This window comes from Thermobia domestica, chromosome 10, assembly GCF_964235325.1.
Source record: "Thermobia domestica chromosome 10, izTheDome1.hap1.1, whole genome shotgun sequence".
In the NCBI taxonomy this organism is placed as follows: Eukaryota; Metazoa; Arthropoda; class Insecta; order Zygentoma; family Lepismatidae; genus Thermobia; species Thermobia domestica.
Genome location: NC_137463.1, coordinates 153,928,386 through 153,953,405, shown reverse-complemented (window position 1 = coordinate 153,953,405; position 25,020 = coordinate 153,928,386). Strand labels below are relative to the sequence as shown.

The window sequence follows — 25,020 nt, the reverse complement described above, 5'->3', positions numbered from 1 at the left end:
AATTATTATCTCGTGTTCTTCCAGCACCAAACATTGAATTTACTATATGAAATCGAAAAAGCAGATGATTACCTACAAGAAAGTCTTCATTACTATTAAACACTCTAGTAATGGAAGCTAAAACGGTCTTAATAGAAATATCTTTGCGGCGTCTCCATGGAACATACACTGCTTTTTTATCCTTACTATCGGACGAATCGATGTACATACCAACAAAATCATTAGGTCCCGCAGTGTTAAGTACATTATTCAATGCGAAGTTCATTAGGTTTGCAATATAGGCCGCAGGATTTCTAATTTATTCATTTCCCATTGGCCTTACCGCAATTTCATGTCCCACCAAGTTGAACTTAGTGAAACTTTTCCTGCTTTCATGTACTACTTCGAAATTACCTTCCCCTGTATTTTGAACAACTGTATGTCCACTACGTTCACTTGGAGGAACGTAACCGGATGTACTAGGATCTAAACACCCCATTCCGTAACCACGAGTATCCCGTGAGCATTGTACACTTGATAACTGTACTTCATTTCTTACAACATCCACAAGATATTCTCCGTTTTCACATAACTCATATAATAAGGCCTCCACATAATCAGATGTTCCAAACTCATCGCGATTTACTAAAACTGCGGAATTTTGAATTGCGTGTGTATCATCTCGTTCATTTTCTATTTGTTCTTTAATAATTTCATCAAGTAAATTAAAATCTTCTTGAAGTATTTTTTCCAAGGGTTGACTTTCTTTGTAGACCGAGGTTACGGAATTTTCAACAACAGATGGCATCACATTGTTATCAACGAAAATAAATCGCGATCCATAATTCCAAAATTCAGCTACCTCCGCCGCATTTATCCTATCACCTTGTGCATGATTAAAATAATTAAAATGAAAAAATTATCATGTGCCCACTAGTACATGACTTGTTCACGGAAAAATCCGTGTGTAAACAGGTCAACTATGTCAGCGCTAGACATAGTGAATTGTAATATGAGTGCTTGATTATCATGATAAAAATGAAAAAGGGCCGATAACAAGGTATCATATCTTTCACTGCCACGCAATCCTTGGCGCTGCTTATCCATAATTCTCCACCAGGTCCTCAACACGCGTTCCTTGGTGTTTAACCCGGCAATTACAGCTTCCAAGTAAATTTCATCAATTTCATTGAAATCTTCTACCAATGAGGCGCCGAAAAATTCCATCTGTAAATATAAAAACAAAAATTAGTTTACATTAAAATAAATACTATATAAAATACAGTGTTATTCAGTTGACAATATTATTTAGTTCGCTTCTACTACGCTCTGGTTATTTTTCTTAATTTTATTTATTCATTTCTGCAAGACCTTTGTTGTTAAAATAGAGTGTGATTGTATTAAGTTTTTTAAAACACGTTTTGAGCATTAGTGAAAAATGTTGTTAAAACAAATTTAGTTTCTTTAAAATGGATATTACTGTATATTTTTATCAGTTTACAATTTTAAAAAAGAAATGATACTTTATATACGTATATTTAATCAAATATTTCTTCAAAGTGTAAAAACAATAAAAATTATGTTTCAAATATGTATAATATAAATATACTCACGATGATCTACGTAAATCTGGTATGTATCCTAAACTGAGGTTAAAAATCAGGATTCCTTCCTTTCTTCCTGCTTTTGTTTTTTGGTGATGTTTTTAAAATATTTTTCAACAACTGTAACAATACACTTAATATTAGTATTGTTCTCTAAATATTATAATTTAGCATTTCTTATAACTTTTAATATATATTTGTATAAATCTAATCAATAAATAAATATTGTGTTGAAGGTATGGTCACCAACAATCATATGATATTTCCTCAGCAACGGGTGTATATATACACAATGCATAACAAAGGAATAATAAACTAGTTTAAACCAGTTTCAACACCTGCAAGAAGGTAAACAAAAGAAATTCCTAGCATTACTAACAAAGGAATTTTTTAAACCAGTGGGACAAGGGAAAACAAGTTTACCAAAAACAACCCACAAAAACGAATTTTTTAAAATAAGATAATAAAAGATATAAACTAATAATAGAAAAATAAAAAATCAGTGTTTTACAAAAAGTTTATGGGAAACTGTAACATGAACTTTGTCGGTTAACACTAACGATACTTCCGTCAACAGTTTATTTTAATATTCCCCTAAAAGTATAACAATAGTACAAATAGTTTTCTTAGTAAACATGTACTATAAATGCAGTAAGTTAAAAACTTGAAAAGGTATACTATATAGTAATATAAATACTAAGACAAATATATTCAAAACAAAAAATTATGAACTTTAATACTACAATTGCAGATTGTTCGAGCAAATTACGAGAAAATGAAAATAACGAACGATTTATTTACAAGTTCGAAACGTAGTTTCTGTTTATAAACTTTTTAGAAGCGAATTATTTATATCAGAGCATAGCTGTTCTGAATTTGCAATGCAAATGGTCCTATTTAAATAAATACGATCCAATAAAAAATTAGAAGAACGTAAATAATTAGTAAGATCACAGAGTACCTGTTACGCGTATACTTAGCATATGACGGAATAATTTTAAAAAGTATACTAAATATTAAATATGTATTCTGTTACACAATAACTATTACGTGCAATGTATAGTATACTATTACCGTTAATGTATATTAAATAGAATATATAAACAGTTAACTATCTTTAGTAAGTCGTTTCTTTCTCTTACCCGTATACGTATTCTTGTATAAAATATTTACTTTTTTACTCGTGTATGTAACAAATAAAACGTTCAGTACCTTAACCCTTATGTCCACATCAAAAATTCTTTTTTATAGTCAATACAAAGGGTACCCGGATAACCCGAATTTTCAGAGCTTTAAATATTGATCTTTGTTTAGAAATAGTTTTAGTTTTTACTCATTCGGAGGATATATGGTAAGTATACACTGCACAATTGCAATGGGCGGATTTATGGATGGGGCATGGGGAGCATTGCCATCCAGAAATTTTGGGATTATTTAAATTTTTCATTCTAAACATTTGCTTTCTTCAGATAACTTCCAACTTTCAAGTCATTGCCCCCACGTTATCTCTCTTGCCCCTTCCGAAGAGTATCACTTCTAAATCCGCCCATGACCATTGCCTAACAAGCATTGCCGCCCAACAATTATTGCAAAACCGCAGCAATCTTTGATCACACTCCACGCTATATTGCTTTCTTTTCAGGTTTTATACATTTTGGGTATACTCGTGATCTCCAAGAAAAAAATACGATTTATAATGTCCGAAGTAAATACATTAATGAAAGTAACTATTTTCGCGGTCTTGAGGCACTTGTAGTACAGTACAAGGTATTAGAAGAAGAGGCATCTTGTGGACTTACCATTACGTTTGATTGCCATGCATTTAATTCCCTACACATGGAATCCAGCCTGGTTAGATCCTATGTGAATTGGAAAAGAATAAAATACAATCTAAAATATATGTAATGTCTTTGAAAAAAACATTAATTTATTGAAAAGTGTGTTGCTGCACTCAAAGTCATGAAGGGGTAATGAACATTGTTTTGTGTTAATTCAAGTAAGAATGAGCGCCTTTCAACCAGTGTATACTTTGTTGAGCATTTGTTTCTGCCGCTCCGGTGCAAATTTGGAATTTTGGATGCGATTCAGCTACTAACTGTGTTTACTGAAATAATAGTGTTAGTCTGAAAGTGATTTATTGTATTGTATGGTGAACTGTTGTAGTTATTCAGTTTGTGTAAAGTATGTCAGGTTTTCGCGAACACAGTGCTCAAGAATACAAGAAACTGACTTATGATGAAAAACAGGAGTATGTGCAAAAATTATTACAAAATGAGGAATCTGAAGATGAAGCAGTGAACTTCAATTGTGAGGATTTAGAGGATGATTATGTGCCAGACCTTGTTGATGATTCAGACATAGAAGATGTAATAAGAGAGCCTCAGAACATTGAAATTGAAGATGTGGAGAACGAAGAAATTTCTGGTGATGAAGAAGGTGAAAATAGTGACACGGTATGTGCTTCGGGAGACATTTTACGGGCTAAGGATGGTACAGAATGGCATAGATCAAATACCGGTTTGCAGAGAAAACTGAAACACAACATACTTCGAGAAAAAACTTGTTGGGTGTAAGAGACACATTCAAATGCATATTCACAGACGAAATGTGTGACATTATTATCCGTGAAACAAATAGAAAGGCTAGCACAGTATTTTCAAATTCCGGTGCAAATTTAACAAATAAACCAAAGATATGGAAACCTTTTACAGCAGAAGAATTTGATGCGTACCTTGGTGTCCTTATTACTGCAGGTGTAAGACACTCCAATTTTGAACATACTAAGGAATTGTGGAAAACTGATGCTTATCCACTCTATCGCGCTTCCCTTTCTTTGAACAGGTTTTGGCAAATAAGTAGATTTATTAGATTTGATAATATCAACACACGAAACGAACGTTTGATAAAACATAAGACAGCAGGAATAGCGGACATATTTGCCATGCTCAATGCTAATTTGAGATCAAATTATATGCCATCCGAATGCCTTACAGTTTATGAACAATTGTTTCCCTACAGAGGTCACACTCGATTTACTCAGTATATGCCATCAAAGCCGGCTAAGTACGGCATAAATGTGTGGTGGGTATGTGACACTAGTAACTCTTATCCCCTCACTGGGCAAATATACACGGGGAAAATATCATCAGAAAGGGAGGTCAATCAAGGAGAACGTGTTGTAAAAGACCTCGTTCAATGCTACAAGAATTCTGGGGGAAATGTTGTTACTTACAGTTTTTTCACAAGTTTGCCACTAGCACGATTTCTCATGCCATGGAACCTATCGCTAGTGGGAATGCTAAAGCGTAATAAGCCGTACGTACCGAAAGAAATATTGCCCTCTTCTTCCCGCCAAGAAATGAGTTCTTTGTTCGGGTTCACTAAAGATAACGTAACAATGTGCTCTTATGTTCCAAAAAAATAAGGCAGTCTTGCTTTTGTCTACAACCCACTACGATTGCAGTGTATCTGGTCCTCTATCGAAACCTGAAATAATACATTTCTACAACAAGACAAAGGGGGGCGGAGACAACATGGACAAAATGTGTTCGGACTACACAGTCAAGAGGAAAACACAGAGATGGCCTCTAGCGTTCTTCTGCAACATTTTAGATGTGGCGTCCCTTGCTGCATACATTATTTACGTAGAAAATAACCCCAACCTAAAAAGAGTGACACATCAGCGGAGAATATTTCTCACAGAACTTGGGAAAGAGATGGCAATGCCTGGTATTATCACTCGATCAAACAATCTCGCATGCATTCGCTTATTTTCTGTAAAACCTGGTATTGCATGTATGCTTGGAAGACCGGTGGTACCTACATTGAAAAGGGCTCCTGAAAAGAGGGACTCTACTGGTCGTCTTCCAATCCTTGGAGACTGTTTTGTTTGTAAATGCCAACCCCAAAAGAGAAGAAGAAAGACACGAGAGAACTGTCATGAGTGCGAGAAGCCAGTGTGTGATGAACACTCAGTAACAGTATCCAAGTGTATTCAGTGTGGGTGAATAATAACAAGGAAATTGCGTCAGAATAAAAGCTAAAAAGCAAATTTTCTCATACGGTACGGTTTGTCTTGCAATTTTCTTGTGATATGCATTATTTCAAATAGATATTTGGTATAATGTTCTCTATTCCTGAATACTGTAAAGATCCACAGTGTAATAAAAACTTTGTTAGAGTACCATAGAGGCAATTGCAAGGCTGTTTTGATAGGCAATTGCAGGTAAATATTATCGGAAAAGAAATAAAAATACAAGATACCTATTCATTAAAATTTAAACTTCAGAAATTAGGGAGATTACTGAAAAATTGTTAGCAAATTAGTCGCTTGAATGTAAAAAAGTCTCTGGGTTACCGGGTACCTCAGTGCGGACTATAAGTAATGATAATTTTAGTGGCAAATACATATTTTGTAAAAAAAATCTTTCCAGGGCTTATTTAGGGTAAAGTAACGAATAAACGAACGCTGAAAGAAAAACTACTAGCCATTGTGCAGAAATTTTTGTTCAAAAAACGGTGGGTTACCCGGGTAACCCAGTGTGGACATAAGGGTTAATTGCAAATATTTTAATATTATGCATTCGGGTTAATATAATACCCCATATACAAATATTATAAGCCTTACCACTTATAGTATATATCAATAATGCAAAGAAAGGCATTAAAATCCACTATAGCAATCGCCATGTTTCTGTTTTTCCTAACAACGCCATCTGTGCACACAACATTCACATTAGTGTGTATGAGACTCTGTGTGTGTGTGTGTGCATCTACCATAGCAAGTTACCTAGTGTTGTTTGTTTTTATAACCGGCAATACCCCGCGCGGTTTCCGGATGCAAATATTTTACGCGTCCCGCGTCGCGAAAACCTTTTTCCGGGCGCGAACACCACGCGGCGCGCATCGGTAGCGATAAAAAAGGCGCGAAATTGCTTTTTATTTTAGTAGTATAATTCATTTTAGCCTTAATGTAAAATAATATCCTTTAATAAACATATTTCCGAAGTTTCAAAAAAATTTACGCCATATTGTTTATGCAAATTCATTAACATTTTATTTTAAAGTTACAATGTTCTTACTTCTATAATAGTATTCGTTAGGGTCTAAACTTCATGAAAATATCTTTCTTTGCTTTCTACGACCTATAGTTTGCCGTAAAAAGCAAAAAATATATTGTAACCCACCCCCATAAAAAATTTTCCGCCCCTCATACCCCCGAGAAAAATTGTCCAATTTTATCGTGAAGGGTGTCAATCCAAATATTTTTCAACCTGGAAAATCGATTTCTGTAGTCTATTTTGTTCTAACATCTATACTTTAGCTGTTACGTCCAATCAAATCATCATATTTTTATTTTAAAGTTACATTGTTCTAACATGTATAGTAGTATTCGTTAGGTCCTAAGCTTCATGAAAATATCTTTCTTTACTTTCTACAACCTATAGTTTGTCGTAAAAGGCAAAAAATGTATTGTAACCCACCCTCATATAATATTTTTCCAGCGCCTCTGATACCCCCGACAAAAATTGACCAATTTCATCGTGTAAGGTTCAATGTATATAGTTTTCAACCTGAAAAATCGATTTCTGTAGTCTATTTTGTTCTAACGTCAATACTTTAGCTGTTACGTTCACTCAAAGTCATCATATTTTTATTTTAAAGCTACATTGTTCTAACATGTATAATAGTGTTCGTTAGGTCGTAAACTTCATGGAAATATCTTTCTTTACTCTATACGACCTATAGTTTGCCATAAAAAAGCAAAAATGTATTGTGACTGACCCCCATATATTTTTTTCCGGCGCCTCTGATACCCTCGAAAAGAATTGTCCAATTTTATCGTGTAAGGTATCAAACTATATAGTTTTTGACCTGAAAAATAGATTTCTGTACTCCGTTTTGTTCTAGAGTCAATAGTTTAGCTGTTACATCCACTCAAAGTTATAACGGCTTTTCGACTACATTTCACCCACTTTACCGCTTATTGTCAAAAAATCGAGTTTTCAAAATTTTTATATTTAAGGAACTTTTTATATGAATTTGACCCCAGGAATACGTATGTGATGTGTGTTTTATTGCTTATGGCATACATTTACCAAATACAGGTTTTAACTGGTTTTTATATATAAATGTTAACTTTTTCTAATTTTTTCACTTTGTTCTATTATTATAGGTTATATCTTTTGTTTAAATACTTTATGCAAAAAAATCTTTCTTTTTTCCATCAACGCCATCTATTCAGGCAACATTGTCAGTACTGTGACGGACGTTGTGCGTGTACCTTCGTAAGTTAGCGCGTGTTGTTATTCCTGCAAACGGTAATGCATCGTGCATTTACCGATACAAATATTCTTTCACTTCCCAAGTTATCTAAACAAGTTCTTTTTTCCCGCCATATTTAATTTTTTCGTATAGTTTCCGTACGCGCCTTCAAACATACAGTATCGTGGCATGCAAGAGGAATCCCTGTATTACGTAAGTCACTGCTTTTTAATTTTCATAATGTATAACGTCCAAATGGTTTGCACTAGTAACCATAACCGTATAATGTGGCATTGCATAAACATATATGATACTCAAAACCTAATTTTAATCCCCATTTCTCCTTTCAAATGGTAAAAATACAATTAAAATAACGCTAAATAGCTAAAATCAACAGCAAAAAGCATCTACAAATCCTTCAGTCTTAGTTTACTCTCAATAAGCCGCCCCATAATCATATTCTGCATACGCCACTGTTCTCAACAAACAAATCAATCGTTTCGTTACTAATTAAACTAATCCATGTGCTTTTCGTTTTTAAAAATATGTGTTAAAATTCATTCCCAGTTTACGAAAACACGCAAGCTATAGCCAAAACTAGTTTTCATTGTCCCACTCTTCCCCGTTTCTTTCAAATGACATAAAAGCGTCCCTCCGCTTTCACTTCTCATTCAGCGTTGCTGGCGCTCTCTCTCTCTCTCTCTCTCTCTCTCTCTCTCTCTCTCACACACACACACACACACACACACCAATGCAGCTACACGAAAAAATACACATTCACTCCCCCTCTCTCTTTTCTTTGTAAGTGCAAAACCAGTAACACAAGTCGCCCGCCGGCCCCCAGCGCTGTTTAAACCAGACTTGTTTTCCTCTTCCTCTGTCTTTGTTACTGCAATTTGCCTGTCTTCGTTTGGAATCGTAGGTAACCCGTCTCCCCCACTTTCGCCTTTAAACCGTGGTACTACAGGCAACAAACAAGTATATATATTTTTTCTCTACCTCTCTCTTCCTGTCTCTTTGTTACTGCTATATTCTGTCTTTATTTGGAATCTTAGGTAAGCCATTTCCTTTAAACCGTGATTCTACACCTAGCAAACTAGTATATATATATATATTTCCCTACCTCTCTTTCTCTCTGTTAACTGACACACAAGTCTTATTCAGAATTTCTTATTCTTCCGCACATTTTACGATGTATTTTCTATGTTAGTCCAGGAAACACAATCATCCCGGTCTCCCCCATTTTCATTCTTAAATTCCTGCTAGGCAAATCTTACCGTCTTTCTCGTTCATAACAATGTTTACAAGCTAGAGTTCCCCACCTAATAAAAGCAAAAACAACTCAATTTAATTCATGTAAATACATTAAAATCGCAGTTCAATATTTTTTTTATCAAATTCGTTTATATAAACAGAACATTTTAACTTACCTTTACTTCCAGTAATTCCAAATTTAATCGGCAAAGATCTCACACACAAGAAAATGCACAAGCCAACTTTCCACAATACCAAAATCAAAGTATTTAATTTTATCTTATTTCAAGCAGTCATATATATACCTTAAGCTACGTGCTATCATTCACATATGCACACGTCTGTTTTCCACCTTCCGTTCTTCACAAACAACTACAATAGGTATTCTTCAAGTTAACAAGGTCCTTTTCGACACAAAAAGTGGGCATTATTTCTTTTCTGCTACCAACAGGGCAAAAAGAATGTTAACATAGCAAGTGGGATGCTAAATGTCACATTTATCTGTCTAACAGGTCAAAAGATCTTTTTCTCATCTATTTCAAATGTTCTTTTCTCACTTTTATTTCTAAAATAGGGGGCATCTTTTGCATTCATCTCAAAATCGTAACACGCAGGTGCTCACAACTATTTATCTGTAACAGATAAGATCCTCTCTACCAACAACAAAAAACAATAAGTGTCGCAATAACTTTTCTCACCTTATTCTGTATGTTTGTATATACAGTGGTGTCCAACAGTATGTTGTTCCGGTCCCATCAATTTTTTCAATAAAATCTCAAAAATAAATATCGCAATAACTTTGTCAAACTGGCAGCTAACATCTCTTCCTCTCATTTTCTTATCTTTGCAGGTGTATCTAAAAATTTCACTTCATGACATTAATCAGTACTATTTTTCTTAAACTTGGCATCTTTTTGTTCTCTCTGTCCCACCTCCAAAAGTACAGCATTCTTCCAATCCATTTATTCATTTCAAATGTCTATAACTTGTATTCTTTTAAAACTACAAGCACCAAATTTACGTGACAGATGGATAATACTGTATTCTTCTTACAGCAGCTACAGTGTTGTCCCAAATCCATCTATCAATTCAAAACGTCTATAACTTCTATTCTTTTAAAGATACACGCATCAAATTTATGTAACACATGGATAATAGTGTATTCTTCACATCTAAGCATCTTCCACCCCCTGTTTCCGGGACCCCTGGGGAGAATTTTGAGCTGATATTCCACCAAGACTACTCGGCCCTGGATGAGGTTAGAGGAAGTATTTAAAATTTTGCATAAATTTCTATATTTCAGTGAATACAGTAGCTAGAATGTGCTCCTAGTCAAGGTAGGGCCTATATAATCATTTTTGTATTAGATAAATCATAGTACCAAAAATACTGTATACTGTTTAAAAGTATCATATTTAAAAAACTTGTGCTACATTTAAAAAAAATAAATGTGACATAAATGCGAAAGTTGTGATAATTAATGTTACAAAATATCGAAATTTTTGCGAAAAAGTTTCGTCTCTAGTGATATGGAATAAGATTCATCAAAACAAAACTATTAAGCTTTATGAGTAACGACCTTTAGATTCGTGCCAATCAGAACACCAGTAAGATAAGATCTTTTCGTGATAGTAAAGACGTGGCAATCAGCATCAAACCCTGGTTGTGGCATTTAGCAGTGCCAGAGTCCAGCAGTGGCATTCAGCAGTGCCACAGTGTGGCAGTGCCCGTGGCATTCCGCACCATTTTGTTTCCGAAAGGTAAGCAAAGTCAAGCAATTCTAATGTAACAGTACTTAACATGAATGAGTGTGGAAGAAAACCGATACGTATTAACGATGGATGAGAGTTAATGTGTTGGGGTCGCGGTGTCTCAGTGGTACAGCATTCATCTCTGGTGCTTGGGGTCCCGGGTTCGATTACAGCCCCCGTCAAGTGAACTTTGTGGTGGACAAACACTGTGTGCGTGGGTTTCTCGGGGTTCTCCCGTTTCCTCCCACTTTCTTCATTCCAACATTCATTCATTACTCATCATCACCTTTAGCCTAACCGGCATAACCGTGGGACGTAAACATCAAAGAGAATTAATGTGGTAAACGAACCGCACTGTTGGACCAGCGCAAAGACTAACTGATAGACTTTGGCCCTTATAGTCTGTTCTGCCACAAAGTATGTTTTGGCACCATTTACCCTAAAATAAAAGACTGCTTTTAAAACAACGGTTTACATTTCACCTTGTGAAACTACAGTTAGGGATGCGCACGAGACGAGTCGAGGCAAGATTTTCCTGACAAAATTCGAGTCGAGACACGGCTCTTCCAATAGTGAAATATACATTTTTCGAGTCGGGACATCACTTTTACAGCACATTTTCGAGACGAGACAGCCATAAATCTTGTCTCGTGCGCCTCGCTAACTACAGTGGAGCTCCAAACAATGCGGATGCAATACTGACTGTGAGATCGGAAGTAATGTATGAATTGGGATCGAACAAAGGGATATGGGAATAGACGGATAGCGTTCATAGTTTTAATAAATTTCATATTAAAAACAGTTTTCACTATTTCTTCATTATTTACGTTTCACTTCTTACAGTTTCAGTAAAAGAACAAGAATTGATAAGAAATTTATCCTTAGGATCCTGAATAAAGAAAAATATAGAAAGAAAGAAGAAAGAAAGAAAGAAAGAAAGAAATAAAGAAGATAAATAGAAAGAAATAAAGAGAGAGAGAGAAAGAAAGAAAGAAAGAAAGAAAGAAAGAAAGAAAGAAAGAAAGAAAGAAAGAAAGAAGGAAAGAAAGAAAGAAAGAAAGAAGAAAAAGAAAGAAAAAGTTTTTCGCCTTTTATTACAATTTTCGCTCTATGGGAAACAAGATTGAAATATTGATGGCAAGTGTGCTTCTACCACTTCCGGTTGAAATAAACAGGAATAAATGCGTGAATCTCTTGTTGTGATACTAAATTTATATCAAAGAATTGCTTCTCGCTATCTGTTATAGATTTTCCATTATGGCAAGTAATGTCGAAACCTGAGATTGTATTTATATATCACTTATGGTTTTAATACAGGGAGAGAGCTCCAGGTGAAACTTATTCTTGTGTTATTGAATCCTTATTCAAAAAAGCATTTCTCGCTATCTCTTACAACATTTGCTTTTTTGAGGTCATTATAGGAACCGGAAGTAGAAGTATATTTCTACCACTTAGGGTGACACTAAAGTCAGAAATGGAATCTATTCTTATGGTGGTGAATTCATTTAGAATAATCGTTCCTCGCTATTTATAACTGTATTATTCATTATGACGATCAGTTATGAAACCGGAAATCGTAAATTGTTACGGCATGGATGAACATAGGATCTATCCTCGAGACGTTGAACTCATCAAAAAGAAAGAAAAACAATTTCTCGCTAGCTCTTACCGTTCTTGGTGTAAGAAGATCAATTTTGAAGTGGAAAATCTACGGCTTCCGGCTTGAATAGACAGTTAATGAAGGAGATCAAACTTATTCTTTGAATTCTGAATTATTATTGTTATTTTTTTAATGTTTCTCGCTATCTGTTATCGTTTATGCTCTCATATCTTCGACAGACAGACTGGCAAATGGGCATGGCCGCTCTAAAACTTCGAACACTTATGCAAAACATAGTCTACAAGTTCAATTTATCCATGTGTTTAATAGTATATGAGGAAAGAGAGTGAATTTTAATTTTACAGAAATTAGAAGAAAACAACTTGTTTCATTTTAATATTACCTCCGCCAAATGGAAAGATGACATCACTGTTTTTAACTTGGCCATTATAAAGAAATCTCTCTGGCTTGAAGATTTCAGGATCTTCCCAATATTTGTTGTCCATGTGCACACTGAATAAATTGACCCAAACCGTAGTTCCCTGAAAAATATAATATTTAATTAATTAATATTAAAAAGGTACTTACGTTGTAATACCCTCTTACGACCAAGCCATCTAAGTTACGCAAATGGCAGAGTGGGGAACCTAACTGACCCCATGTAAAATTATAGTTACTAACCACTTTTATTGGCTTCCTTGGTTAGAAATTGTATAAGCAGTACTCTGTACTTTTATTTATATAATTTCGAGTAAACAACATACATTATTCACTTAGTAGGCAGTAGTGTTTCTTGAGAGAAGACATATCGATGAGAATTAAGATTTTATTGCTAGAAGGGAATTTGTATATTTGTCATCACTGCAACCTGTATACAAGTACGAATGTACTGCTATGAGCAAAATAAATGACGCGTCTCTTTATTTTGAAGTTTTTTTGAAAATATCTCCGTTTTCTTTATATGTTCGAAATTTCGGAAGGTTTCCCCAGCAGGACAGGTTAATAACAAACCCGGTTTTAATATTTGTGTTAGATATTAGCTTAAAATAAAGAAATTAGAAGCAAAAGACATTAAATCAACAGAAATCTCGAGAATTACTAACTCTGCTAAAGTGGGACATTTTCAAGAACGCGAGGGAATCTTGGAGTTCAACACGAAGCAGCGACATCTATGTCATTGAGAGAAATGTGGATTAGATCTACAAACTAAACTTTTAACGAAATATTTCTAATATGTCTTATTACGTGCAATATCTGCAAACTCCAAATATATGAATATATGCCAAGTATTAAGATAAAGATAGAGCAAATAGTGGAAATTATCTATGGAAAAGGACGAATTGTTAGCACAATCGTAATGAAAAATCGTCTTTACCGGAACAGGCTCAATTCACGTAAGAAAAGAAATAGCTCAGTTAGTTGAAGCAACTAGTCTATATGCCGAAGGTAGTGGGTTCGGTCCCCGTGGAAGTGCTCTTGTCGTTTTTATCACTATGATTATTTTATTTATTTTTTTTATGTGGGAAAGAATCAAATTGTAACATATGTGTAAAACTTCACGACATCATAAAAAGAAAAAAATATCGTTGTCACACTTGCATTAACTAACTAACTATATGGCCTATCGAACCCGGAGGTTCAATGCCGCGTTCACAAAAGCTCTCCACTGACTTCTATCCTTAGCTAACTGCATCCAGTTTCTACTTTGTATTTCAATCTCTGCGAGATCCATTTTAATATTGTCCTCCCATCTCCGCCTAGGTCTTCCTAATGGTCGTTTTCCGATTGGTCTTCCAGTCAAGACTTTGAAAGCGCTTCTACTTTCTTCCATTCTAGCTACATGACCCGCCCACCTAAGCCCCCTAGACTTGACGACCCTACCAATGTTGGGTAAACCATATAAATTATGTAGTTACCCGTTATGAAGTTTCGCCATTCCCCATTCCCGTTCCTCTTAGATCCGAATATTCGTCTCAGGATCTTGTTCTCAAATACTTTTAGTCTATGTTCTTCCCTCGGAGTAAGTGACCATGTTTCGCAACCATACACAACAACAGGCATGATTATCGTTTTGTATATTTTAAGCTTCAAATTCCTCGACAGAATTCGCGGCGATAAGAGATTTTGAACAGAATAGTAACACGAATTCCCTGCTTTTAGTCGACATTTAATTTCTCCGTGAATATGATTAATTTCTCGCACTTGCATTAGCGTCCCTAATTTAGTTTGCAAACAGTTTCGTAATTATTTCCCCTGTGCTCACTGCTCACTATATGCTCGCTGGCGCATAGCGAATGTTTCCCAGTAGATGTTAATTCTAATTTGGAGGATTTTATAAAGTTTCACATTATTTCTCACTAGATAGTCTTCTATCTACGTGTTTGGATATTTTGATAACAGAATTCCCTATTAAATGTTTAATTTTCACTAAATGTTTAATTACGGTAAAGTTTTACAATGTATTTGTATTGAATTGAAATTGTTTTGAATTTACTACATAAAGTAAGTAGCTCGAAGGAGGAAAACTCAAGTAATTGATATTCTACGTAAAAGCAACCTATTGTAGAATGATGATGCTTCTTACCTTCAGTACATAATCTTTACGTTAGAGAGTCAGACAGAGAAAAATCCTGGTTTTTCCTCCTCTATGACCACCCATCTTAAACCTCTACATACCATTGTTCGTCTCACAAAATTTCAGTGCTCGAAAAACATTCAAATAATAATAATAATAATAATAATAATAATAATAATAATAATAATAATAATAATAATAATAATCCTAAATATGCCATCCTTACATAATGTAAGGATATTTTAGTTTCTTAGTTTAAATCTTATATATAAAAGAGAACGCACAAATCCTTTGTTCCCTCATCACGCTAATACGGCTGAACCAATTTCTTTCATTTTTGGGGGGTTATTAGGATTTGGACCCTAGATGGTTTTTATCATATCACTTTAATTTTTAATTACCAGTGTCTTGAGATAATTGACCATTCAAGTGTCCATAACGTACAAATCCTTTGTTAGTTCATCATAGGTAAAAATAAACGTATTTATATGCAACCCGCATGACCGTGTCACTCGGCGGGTTAACATAAATGACAGGCGATATAATGTTAACATTTACTGCAATCTACTATGGTTTTTATCATATCACTTGAAAGCGAAAAAGTAAAAATTATCTAAGTAACAACGTTTATTGCGTTCCGGGGTGACCGCAGCGAAGCGGGGCGGGTTAACATAAATGACAGGCGATATAATGTTAACATTTACTGCAATCTTCTATGGTTTTTATCATATCACTTGAAAGCGAAAAAGTAAAAATTATCTAAGTAACAAAGTTTATTGCGTTCCGGGGTGACCGCAGCGAAGCGGGGTGAACGCTGCTAGTCTTAAATATCTTAGTTTAAAATGCTTTCTTTAGTAATTGCTTGAGGAACCATGTAGGAAGGGGTACTACGTTTTATTTTGCCCCTCTCATTTCAGTACCCTTCCAACAGAAAGTAATTTCTGATAAGCAGGGCAGACAAAATGAATAAGATATATTTACAGCATCCTCTCCCCTTTCATGATTGGAATATCACGTAACATTTTTTATTCTACCAAAGATGGCCCTGTGCGGTTAGGGGTAGGTAACTAAAGAAATACCTAATATATATCGACCCTTGATTGTAATATTACCATTTCTTTATTTGTACGAGGGAGCCCCTACACAATCAAGGATGGCAAAAAGAATAGGAAAAGTGTCTATTGATTCCAGTGGCGGATCCAGCACGAACTTCTGGGGGAGCGGGGAAGTGAAAGATTCTTTTGATGATGTGAAGCTGTCACAAATTACTACTTAACTAAACTAAACAATAGTGGGGTGAACCGGAACCCACTCAGTTTAAATTGATGTAAAAATTTAATTTTGGCTTCATATTAAAGTTTTGGTTTCAAATGAGAATTCCAGTCCAAATGGTCAATGACTAAATTTCGTAGGGCTCTTCAGTGTAGGCTAATACGGCCCTCTGATGAGAAAAGGTAAAAATATTAACATGTTTATAACTTTCGAATTTTTCCTCTATTTTAGACACATTTTGCTTCGTATTAAAGTGTTGGTATCTCGCAGAGATTGGAATACAAAGTAGAAACTGGATGCAGTTAGCTAAGGATAGAAGTCAGTGGAGAGCTTTTGTGAACGCGGCATTGAACCTCCAGGTTCCATAGGCCATAGAGTTAGTTTTATTAAAGTGTTGGTTCCAAATGACAATTTCAGTCCGAGTGGACACTGATCAAATCTCGGGGGAAGGGGGGTTCTTCAGTATAGGGGGCTACGGCTCCCTTATGGGAAAAGGCAAAAATATGAAAATGCTTATAACTTTCGAATTTTTCGTCTATTTTAAAGAAATTATTGGCTTCATATTAAAGTCTTGGCTTCAAACGATAATTTCAGTCCGTGTGGACAATGATCAAATCTCGGAGGGCTCTTCGGTGTAGTGGTTTCGGCTTTTTTATGGGACAAGATTCACGTAGTTGATATTGCAAAATTGTTTCGTATACATCAGTGGAAACTTGCACCATTTGGTTACTTTAACCTCTTATATTTTGCAGATTCAAATTCGAAGCAATAGTTACTTCGCAAAGCTAAAAGATGCCACTTACTAGTTTCATTAATATGAAATGTCTTTTATGAGAAGTTGTCATGGAGCAGACGAACGAACAGGCACCCAAACTTTGGTTGAGTCGGACGGTTGAAACTCGTTAAGCTCGTTAAGCCCGGAGCTCATCCGTGGCTAAGCGGTTAGCGTACGCGACTTTGGCGTGGGAGATCCAGGTTCGATTCCCGGCGGGAACTCATGTGGTTCGAATTCTACGTTAATCAGTGGGTTCACGTCTCATATAGCCTCGCTGCTGAACAGAACGTTAAACTCAAAATCAACTCAACTCGTTAAGCTCGCTTCAATTATTGTTATTAATAATAATAATAATAATAATAATAATAATAATAATAATAATAATAATAATAATAAAGCATTCACCTTTGGTGCATGGGGTCCGTGGCTCGATTCCACTTCGCGCCAAGTGAAATTTGAGTTGGACAAATACCGTGTGCATGAGTATGGGTTTTCTTGGGATTTTCCATTTTCCTCCCACTTTCTTCATTTCACCATTTCATTCGTCATCATTTTCCCTTAGCGTAGGTGCATAATCGTGCAACGTTAAACTAGATATTGCATTTAATTTTAATTTCAATAATAATAATAAAAATTAATTCAACTGAAAGGACTGTAATTTATGTTGACAGCAATTATTAATGTGCAATCATTATAAAAACAAGTTGAGTAGAAAGATAATCCTTCCAAGTGTTAACGAATGCGCACGAGAAAAAAAAACATGTCTCGAGAAAGACGAGACGCGCTTTGTGACATCCAAGATAAGACGAGACAAATGTTTTGGACACGATATAGCTTGTAAAATGTCTCATCTTGTCTGGAATGTCTCGAAAACAAAAGTCTAATTTTTAAAATTATTTTTCAAGATCTATTCTCTCAGAATAGCTCTCTGTCTTAAAATAATTAACGACATTTGAGATTTAAAAAAGATAAACAATGCCTAAAGTTAATAGTTAACTTTTCGAAAAGAAGCTTCATTAAGGGTGAACCTGAAAGATGTCCACAAACTTTGGGAGATGATTCGTGACATCAAAAGGAGACAAATGGTTCTCTTGTAGTTTTCGAATTTAGCTTCGTTGTCGAGATACAGGGTTGCCAACTGGTCGTGTTTGAGAAACTCGCTGGGAATAAATTCAACTCCAAGAATAAACTACTACTACATATATTTTTCAAGTCAATTGACTTATACCATGTTGTAAGGTTAAATATTTATTTATGAAGTGTGTACAAAATTTGCCAGAGTCTTTTCTGAGAAAATCGTCGAGAAAAAGTCACCTCCAAAAATAAACTACCCCTCGTAAATTTTTCTAAGAGAAATATCTGATACTGCAATATAGGGTTGTTAATTAAATATTGATTAATGAAAAATAAACAAAATTATTAAAACCATTTTTGAGTAAATAGCTTTTTTCGATTTTCGGCTGTTGGTAAACCACACTTATTTTAGGTGGTAGGAAAAAATTGGAAAATCTCCTGTAGGAATACTATATAAACCCTAAGTTTAAAATTTGGTGTAGATAAGTTGAACGGTATGGCCTCTAGGCGAGTGCATAGAAAGGTATACCGAACGGACGGACCGGAAGAACGGGTGTCGAAAAGTCGCATTTTCGGTATGTAGACGCCATGAAACATGTAAATCCGTTGAAATCTGAATTTGATATATTATTTTCACAATCACTATATTTTCTTCTCTCTTTTGTCGCTCGAAACAGAAAAGCCTGAGTTTACCACAAAAAGCTAGAGAGTTTACCAAAAAATATTCAGTTACAGGGCCACCGCACTAAACTTTTTAAATTCAATTTCTTAACTGTGTTACGCGGCAGTTGTTACTGAAGTGTGTATTTGGATAATACAAATAAAATTATCGTATTATTCAAATACATCGAATGTCAGATTATCGAATAAAAAATTTCGATTGAAGAAAATCCACACCACAAAACTAACTCACACTTTGAGCACATTTTCATTAGACATATAATATACCAATTAATGCAATCATTGTTTATGAAATATGAAAAAAATCAAATGAGTCATTTTTGAGGAAGTCATTCAAAAAGAACACCTCAGGAGTAACCTACCTCTTGTGAATTGTTTCGAACAATGAGTTAAGATATACTTTTAGTTATTAATGAAATATTTATTTGCGAAATTTGAACAAAATCGCCTGTCGTTCGAGAAAATAGTCGGGAAAAAACCTTGACCCCCAAAATAAACTATCCGTTGTAAATGTTTTTCATAGAAATGAAATAAAATATATGGTTATTAATGAAATACTTATTTATGAATTATCAATAAAATTGCCCGAGTAATTTTTGAGAAAATGTGAGGGAAAAATAACTCCCCGAATAAACAATCTCTTGAGGATTCTTTCAGGGTAAGCGAGTTATTCCATATTATTAGGTTTTTAATGAAATATTTATTTCTGAGTACGAACAAAATTGCTTGACTCATTTTTGAGAAAACCGTGGAGGAAAAACACCCCAAGAGTAAACTATACCTCGCATATTTTTTTCAGGACAAACGAGTTTTGCCATATTGTTCGGTTATTAACGAAATATTTATTTTTGCAATATGAATAAACTCTTTTGAGTCGTTTTTGAGAAAATCGCCCAGACAACACACTCCACCAAAAATAAACTATCCCTCGCATTTTTTAGGACAAACGACTTATGCCATATTGTTAAATTATTAATGAAATATTTATTTATAAATTATGAACGGAAACACTTGAGTTCATTTTGAGAAAATCACAGAAAAAACTCACCCCTTAGTATAAACTACCCCTTGTAGATTTTTCTCAGATAATGCCTTATACCACAAAATAGGGTTGCTAATTAAATATTGTTTTATATAAAAAGAAAGAAAACAAGACCGTTAGAGCCAGTTATGAGAAAATATCATTTTTTCTATTTTCATCGTACAGGAAACTACCCTTGTTTTGGGAGTAGGAGGGAAATAAAAATACTATAGGAAATACTATGAAAATCCTAAACTAAAATTTGGTGCAGATAAGTTGAACGGTATGGCCTCTAGGCGAGTGCACAGAAAAGTGCAGCGAACGGATGGACGAACAGATGGACATGTGTCGAAAAATAACTTATTCGGTGTTAGGAGCTATAAGTTTATACGTATAAATTCGTTGAAATCTCAAATTTGATTTTTTTTCGTACACCATACTTTCTTCTCTCATTTGTCACTTCAAAGTAAAAGCAACTCAGAACTACAGATAGGAGACACTTACTTTTACACATAGACATTTATTGATTTAAAACTGTTTTAGTTTGTGTCACTTCACATCCAACTGAAAGGTTTTACCGTGACTTACGGCATGCTAATGACGAGACGAAAGTTTCCAGGAAGTAAATGCATTCAGAAGTCTAGACTGCATTACACCTATCAGCCTGTTTTTACCTCTGCAATTTTTGACAGCTGTAATTTCGTCCAAACGCTACATGAAATAATTCTTGGTTGACGTCATTGTGTTACTACTTTAGTATTGTTCTCTTCAGACTTGGTTAAAGTTTTGTCTTAAAGGTTATAATTTTTTTTTCTTATTTCATCGTTACACATAAGAATAAAATGTTGTGATGAGTGAATAGATTCGAATCTACGAACATTGAGTTTTCATTCTTCCAACACTTTACCAATGGACCAAGCTTTGTCTTCACGTTAATGCACGGTTACAAGGTTTTATTACGATTTAAATAAAATGGCTGGCTGTTAGAGTTTCCTGCTCACATATTTTGATTAAAAAGTTTCATTGCTTCATAGATACGTAGAGCAATGTTTAGATACACATTTTAGGAGAGCGAATTTTGGTGTATATAATAATTTCATGCCAGATAAAAGCTGGATAAGTTTTGATAACATGTTTCATATGTACTTCTCAATAATAGGCATGTTCTTCGGGGTGATGTTCCAAGGTTCAGCATTGACTAGCAGTTTTTGCTATTAATATCCCTTCTAACAATATTGCTTGTGGAAAAAAATTAGCCCGTGTTGAAGTTTTTGCTAATTTAGTTATTTTACTTCACTATTTAACGTCATCATCATCATAGGTATTCTGCCTTTATTGGCAGGTCGCTTGCCTCAGCTGAGAAGCTTCCATGCTCCACGGTCCTCCGCTAACCTTTTCGTCTTCACGTATGATCTTTCTGTCTTAATATCATCCATTAATTGTAGTCTCCTTCGCCCCCTCCCTCTCTTTCCCGCCACCCTAACCAATAGGACGTCTCTCATGATACAATCTCTTCTTAGGCAACTATTTAACGAATATATTGAAAATTGTCAGCAGACACGTATGCAGTAATTTATTTCGGGAGGGTTCCGACTTCAATATTAGGATAAATTATAATAAAATTTTAAAATATAACCCCCAAAATTAGGCTAAATTTATAGAAAAGATGGGATTTCAGAGGGAGTCCGGACCCCCTGGACCCACCCCTAAATGCGTCCCTGTTTGTCAGTAACGTTTCCTCATTTTGAAACCCTCAAAAACTTTAGATATATAAAGGAAAACGAGTTGTTTTCGATGAAATATCATATGAAGGAGACGCGACAGTTTTATTGCACATGGTGGTATCCCACGTTGACAAGGGCAAGAATTTCTTCCCTTTCTCTGCCTTGTGCTCTATCAAAAGGATAGGTTTGTAAAATATTACTCCTACGAACAAGCATGATTGGCAGATAGGAATACCGAACAGAACTCCACAGAAATGCATGCTGTACTTACGTTTATAGCTACCTTTTGGTGATTTGCCCTCAAGGTCAATCGAGTGGTAATTCAGTTACGTGTTCTTAAGCCATGTTCGTATTACTTCGAACAGTTTTGATACTGAAAAGCATGCCTCGTAATATAACAGACTTCTTTCGCGTAAGAAATCGAAACTCAGTTGGTCAGAGCAACTAGTCTGTACGAATTAGGTTTTTAGTTCGAGCCCAGTATGAGTAAAGGTTTTTATTACTATTGTTTTTATCTTTTTATGTGAGGAAAAATCAAATTGTGGCATCGCGATATCAAATGTATTTGATTAGGTAATTTTGTCTTAGCTAAACTTTAAACATCAGTAACCGTCGAAATTATTTCACTAACCGATCACCTACTGAACATTTCAAACACGTGAAACCAGTGGCATAACATGGAGCTTAACCTCTCCTCCGCAGTCCTTTGTTATGTGTCAATACTTTCAGGGGTGAACCAAGGGCCGAGTGACTGTCCGGGGCGCCAGAGAAAGAGGGGCGCCAAAACGAGCCTCAAAAAGTAAATTTTATAATGTGTTTTCTACTGACGTTTTCGGTTATATTCTTGTAAAGTAGTGGCAATTACATGACCTTTTTCCATTTCGCCATGGAAGAAGAGAGTTTCATAGTATTAAGGGGGCTGTATCAAAAAATGGAGAGAGGGCATGTAGAATAAAGAGCGGCGGGGAAGTAAGTAGTGTTTGTTTGTTTGCTTGAGTTTAGCGTTCCACGGTCATGCCTTAATGGCCAGGGGAGATGTGGATACTAATTATAGTGGAATCCAAACCACTTTTATCGTTCAACAGTAATCCACCGGGAATTGGACCCGGCACCACAGAAGGCAGGCGTGCTAGCCACTAGACCAAGCGAAGGGGGGCGGGGTTCGTATTGTTTATAGCGGGCCATATTCTTTGTGAAATTTTCCTAGGTAATGAATTTCTTTTTGAAAAATGGGTTTAAAATATTAAAAACACTATGATAAAATGTAAAATATAGGCTAGTACTAGGGAGAGGGCGCCAAAAAGTCACTTTGCCCGTGTGATAATTTGGCCTGGTCCTCCCCTGCGTACTTTCTGTATATTTTTTGGCCTTGCGGCTTGTGCGGTCTCCACGCCACAGGGTTGCGGGGGCGCTATTTACGCCTATGCTTCGGACGTAATTCAATAACTGCTTAAGAAATTCTACCATCAGCGTGGAAACGGGAATATATATTTTTTCTATTAGTCCCATAGAACTCTAACTCAGATCGCCAGATGCAATTTTTCAGTGTGTGCTCTGGCTAAGTAGAAGGAAGATCTGATGTTTCCTAAGTAAGTTCCTTTCAGAAAGTTTGCTATTTCTTTAACGGTGATGTAAATAAACATACTCATCGTTATTAGCCCGACACCGAACCATCCTGGACAAATCCCTCTAGAACAATGATCGGGAAAAGTTTATTCTGCCTAATTTTATAAGCGACTCAAGGGTGAAACACTTGTTAACGAAAGCAATGATGTGAATATACTGCCTTGTTTCTGACAAAATATAAAGTGCTTTGTAATCTTTAGACACTTTTCCTATTCTTTTTGTCACCCTTGGTTGTGTAGGGCAGCCTCGAACAAATAAAGAAGAGGTAATATTACAGTCAAGGGGCGCTATAAATATATTAGGTATTTGTTTTGTTACCTAACTATAACGGCCTAGGATCGTCTTCGGTAGAATAAAAAATGCTACGTGATATTCCATTCACGAAGGAGGAAAGAATGCTGTAAATATATTTCTTATTCATTTTGTCTGCCCTGCTTCTCAGGAATTATATACTTTTTGTTGGAGGGTGCTGAAAAGAGAGGGGGGAATAAAACGTCGTGCCCCTCATACATTTTAAATTTCGTGATGTGGTTGCTCGAATTATTACTAAAGAAAGCACTTTAAACTAAGATATCTAAAGTTACTACCTTATGTAAGGGTGGCATGTTCAGGAGTAATAATAATAATAATAATAATAAAAATAAAAATAATAATAATAATAATAAATAGAAATGTTTTTGGAGAGCCGAAATTATGTGACACGAATCATTTCATGTAGAGCTTTAAGATGAGTGGTCATAGGGGAGGAAAAACCAGGATTTTTCTCTGTCTGACTAACGTAAACATTATGTGCTGAAGGTAAGAAGCATCATCATTCTACAATAAGTTGCTTTTACGTAGAATATCAATTACTTCAGTTCTTCTCCTTCGGGCAACTTTCCTTATGTAGTAAATTCAAAACAATTTCAATTTAAGACAAATATTTATAGGGAAAATTAAACATTTAATAGAGAAATCTGTTATCAAAATATCCAAACACGTAGATAGAAGACTATCTAGTGAGAAACATTGTGAAACTTTATAAAATTCTCCAAGTTAGAATTAACATTTACTGAAAAACATTCGTTATGCATCAGTGAGCATGTAGTGAGCAGTGAGCACAGAGGAAATAATTACGAAACTGTTTGCAAACAAAAATTAGAGACACTAATGCAAGTGCGACAACGATATTTTCTCTTTTTTTGGTATCGTCATGAATTTTACACATATGTTATTTAATACAATTTGATTCTTTCCCACATAAAAAACTAAATGAAATAGCATAGTGATAAAAATGACAACAGCACTTCCATGGGGTTCGATCCCACTACCTTCGGCATACAGACTCGTTGCTTTAACTAACTGAGCTATTTCTTTTCTTACGTGAACTGCACCTGTTCTACGGTAAAGACGATTTTTCATTACGATTGTGCTAACAATTCGTCCTTTTCCATTGGCAATTTCCACTATTTGCTCTATTTATACGTTAATACTTAGCATAGATTCATATATTTGGAGTTCGCTGATAATGCATATAATAAGACATATTAGAAATATTTCGTTAAAATTTTCGTTTGTAAATCTAATCACGTTTCTCTCAATGACATAGATGTCGCTGCTTCGTGTTGAACTGCAGAATTCCCTCGCGCTCTTGAAAATGTCCCACTTTAGCAGAGTTGGTAATTCTCGAGATTTCTGTCGATTTAATGTTTTTTGCTTCTAATTTCTTTATTTTAAGCTAATATCTAACACAATTATTAAAAACGGGTTTGTTATTAACCTGTCCGAAGTTGCGAAACCTTCCGAAATTTCGAACATATAAAGAAAACGGAGATATTTTC

At 35.1% G+C, this 25,020-nt stretch overlaps 1 protein-coding gene across 1 annotated transcript in view; it reads right to left on the bottom strand.

Moving 5' to 3' along the window:
• LOC145662781 (methyl farnesoate epoxidase-like) overlaps positions 1–25,020 on the bottom strand; it is a 733,391-nt gene that overhangs the window by 87,789 nt on the left and 620,582 nt on the right. Inside the window, exon 6 of the mRNA XM_081728654.1 lies at positions 12,856–12,994. Coding sequence (XP_081584780.1) covers positions 12,856–12,994 — 139 coding nt within the window. The remainder of the gene's footprint in view (positions 1–12,855; positions 12,995–25,020) is intronic.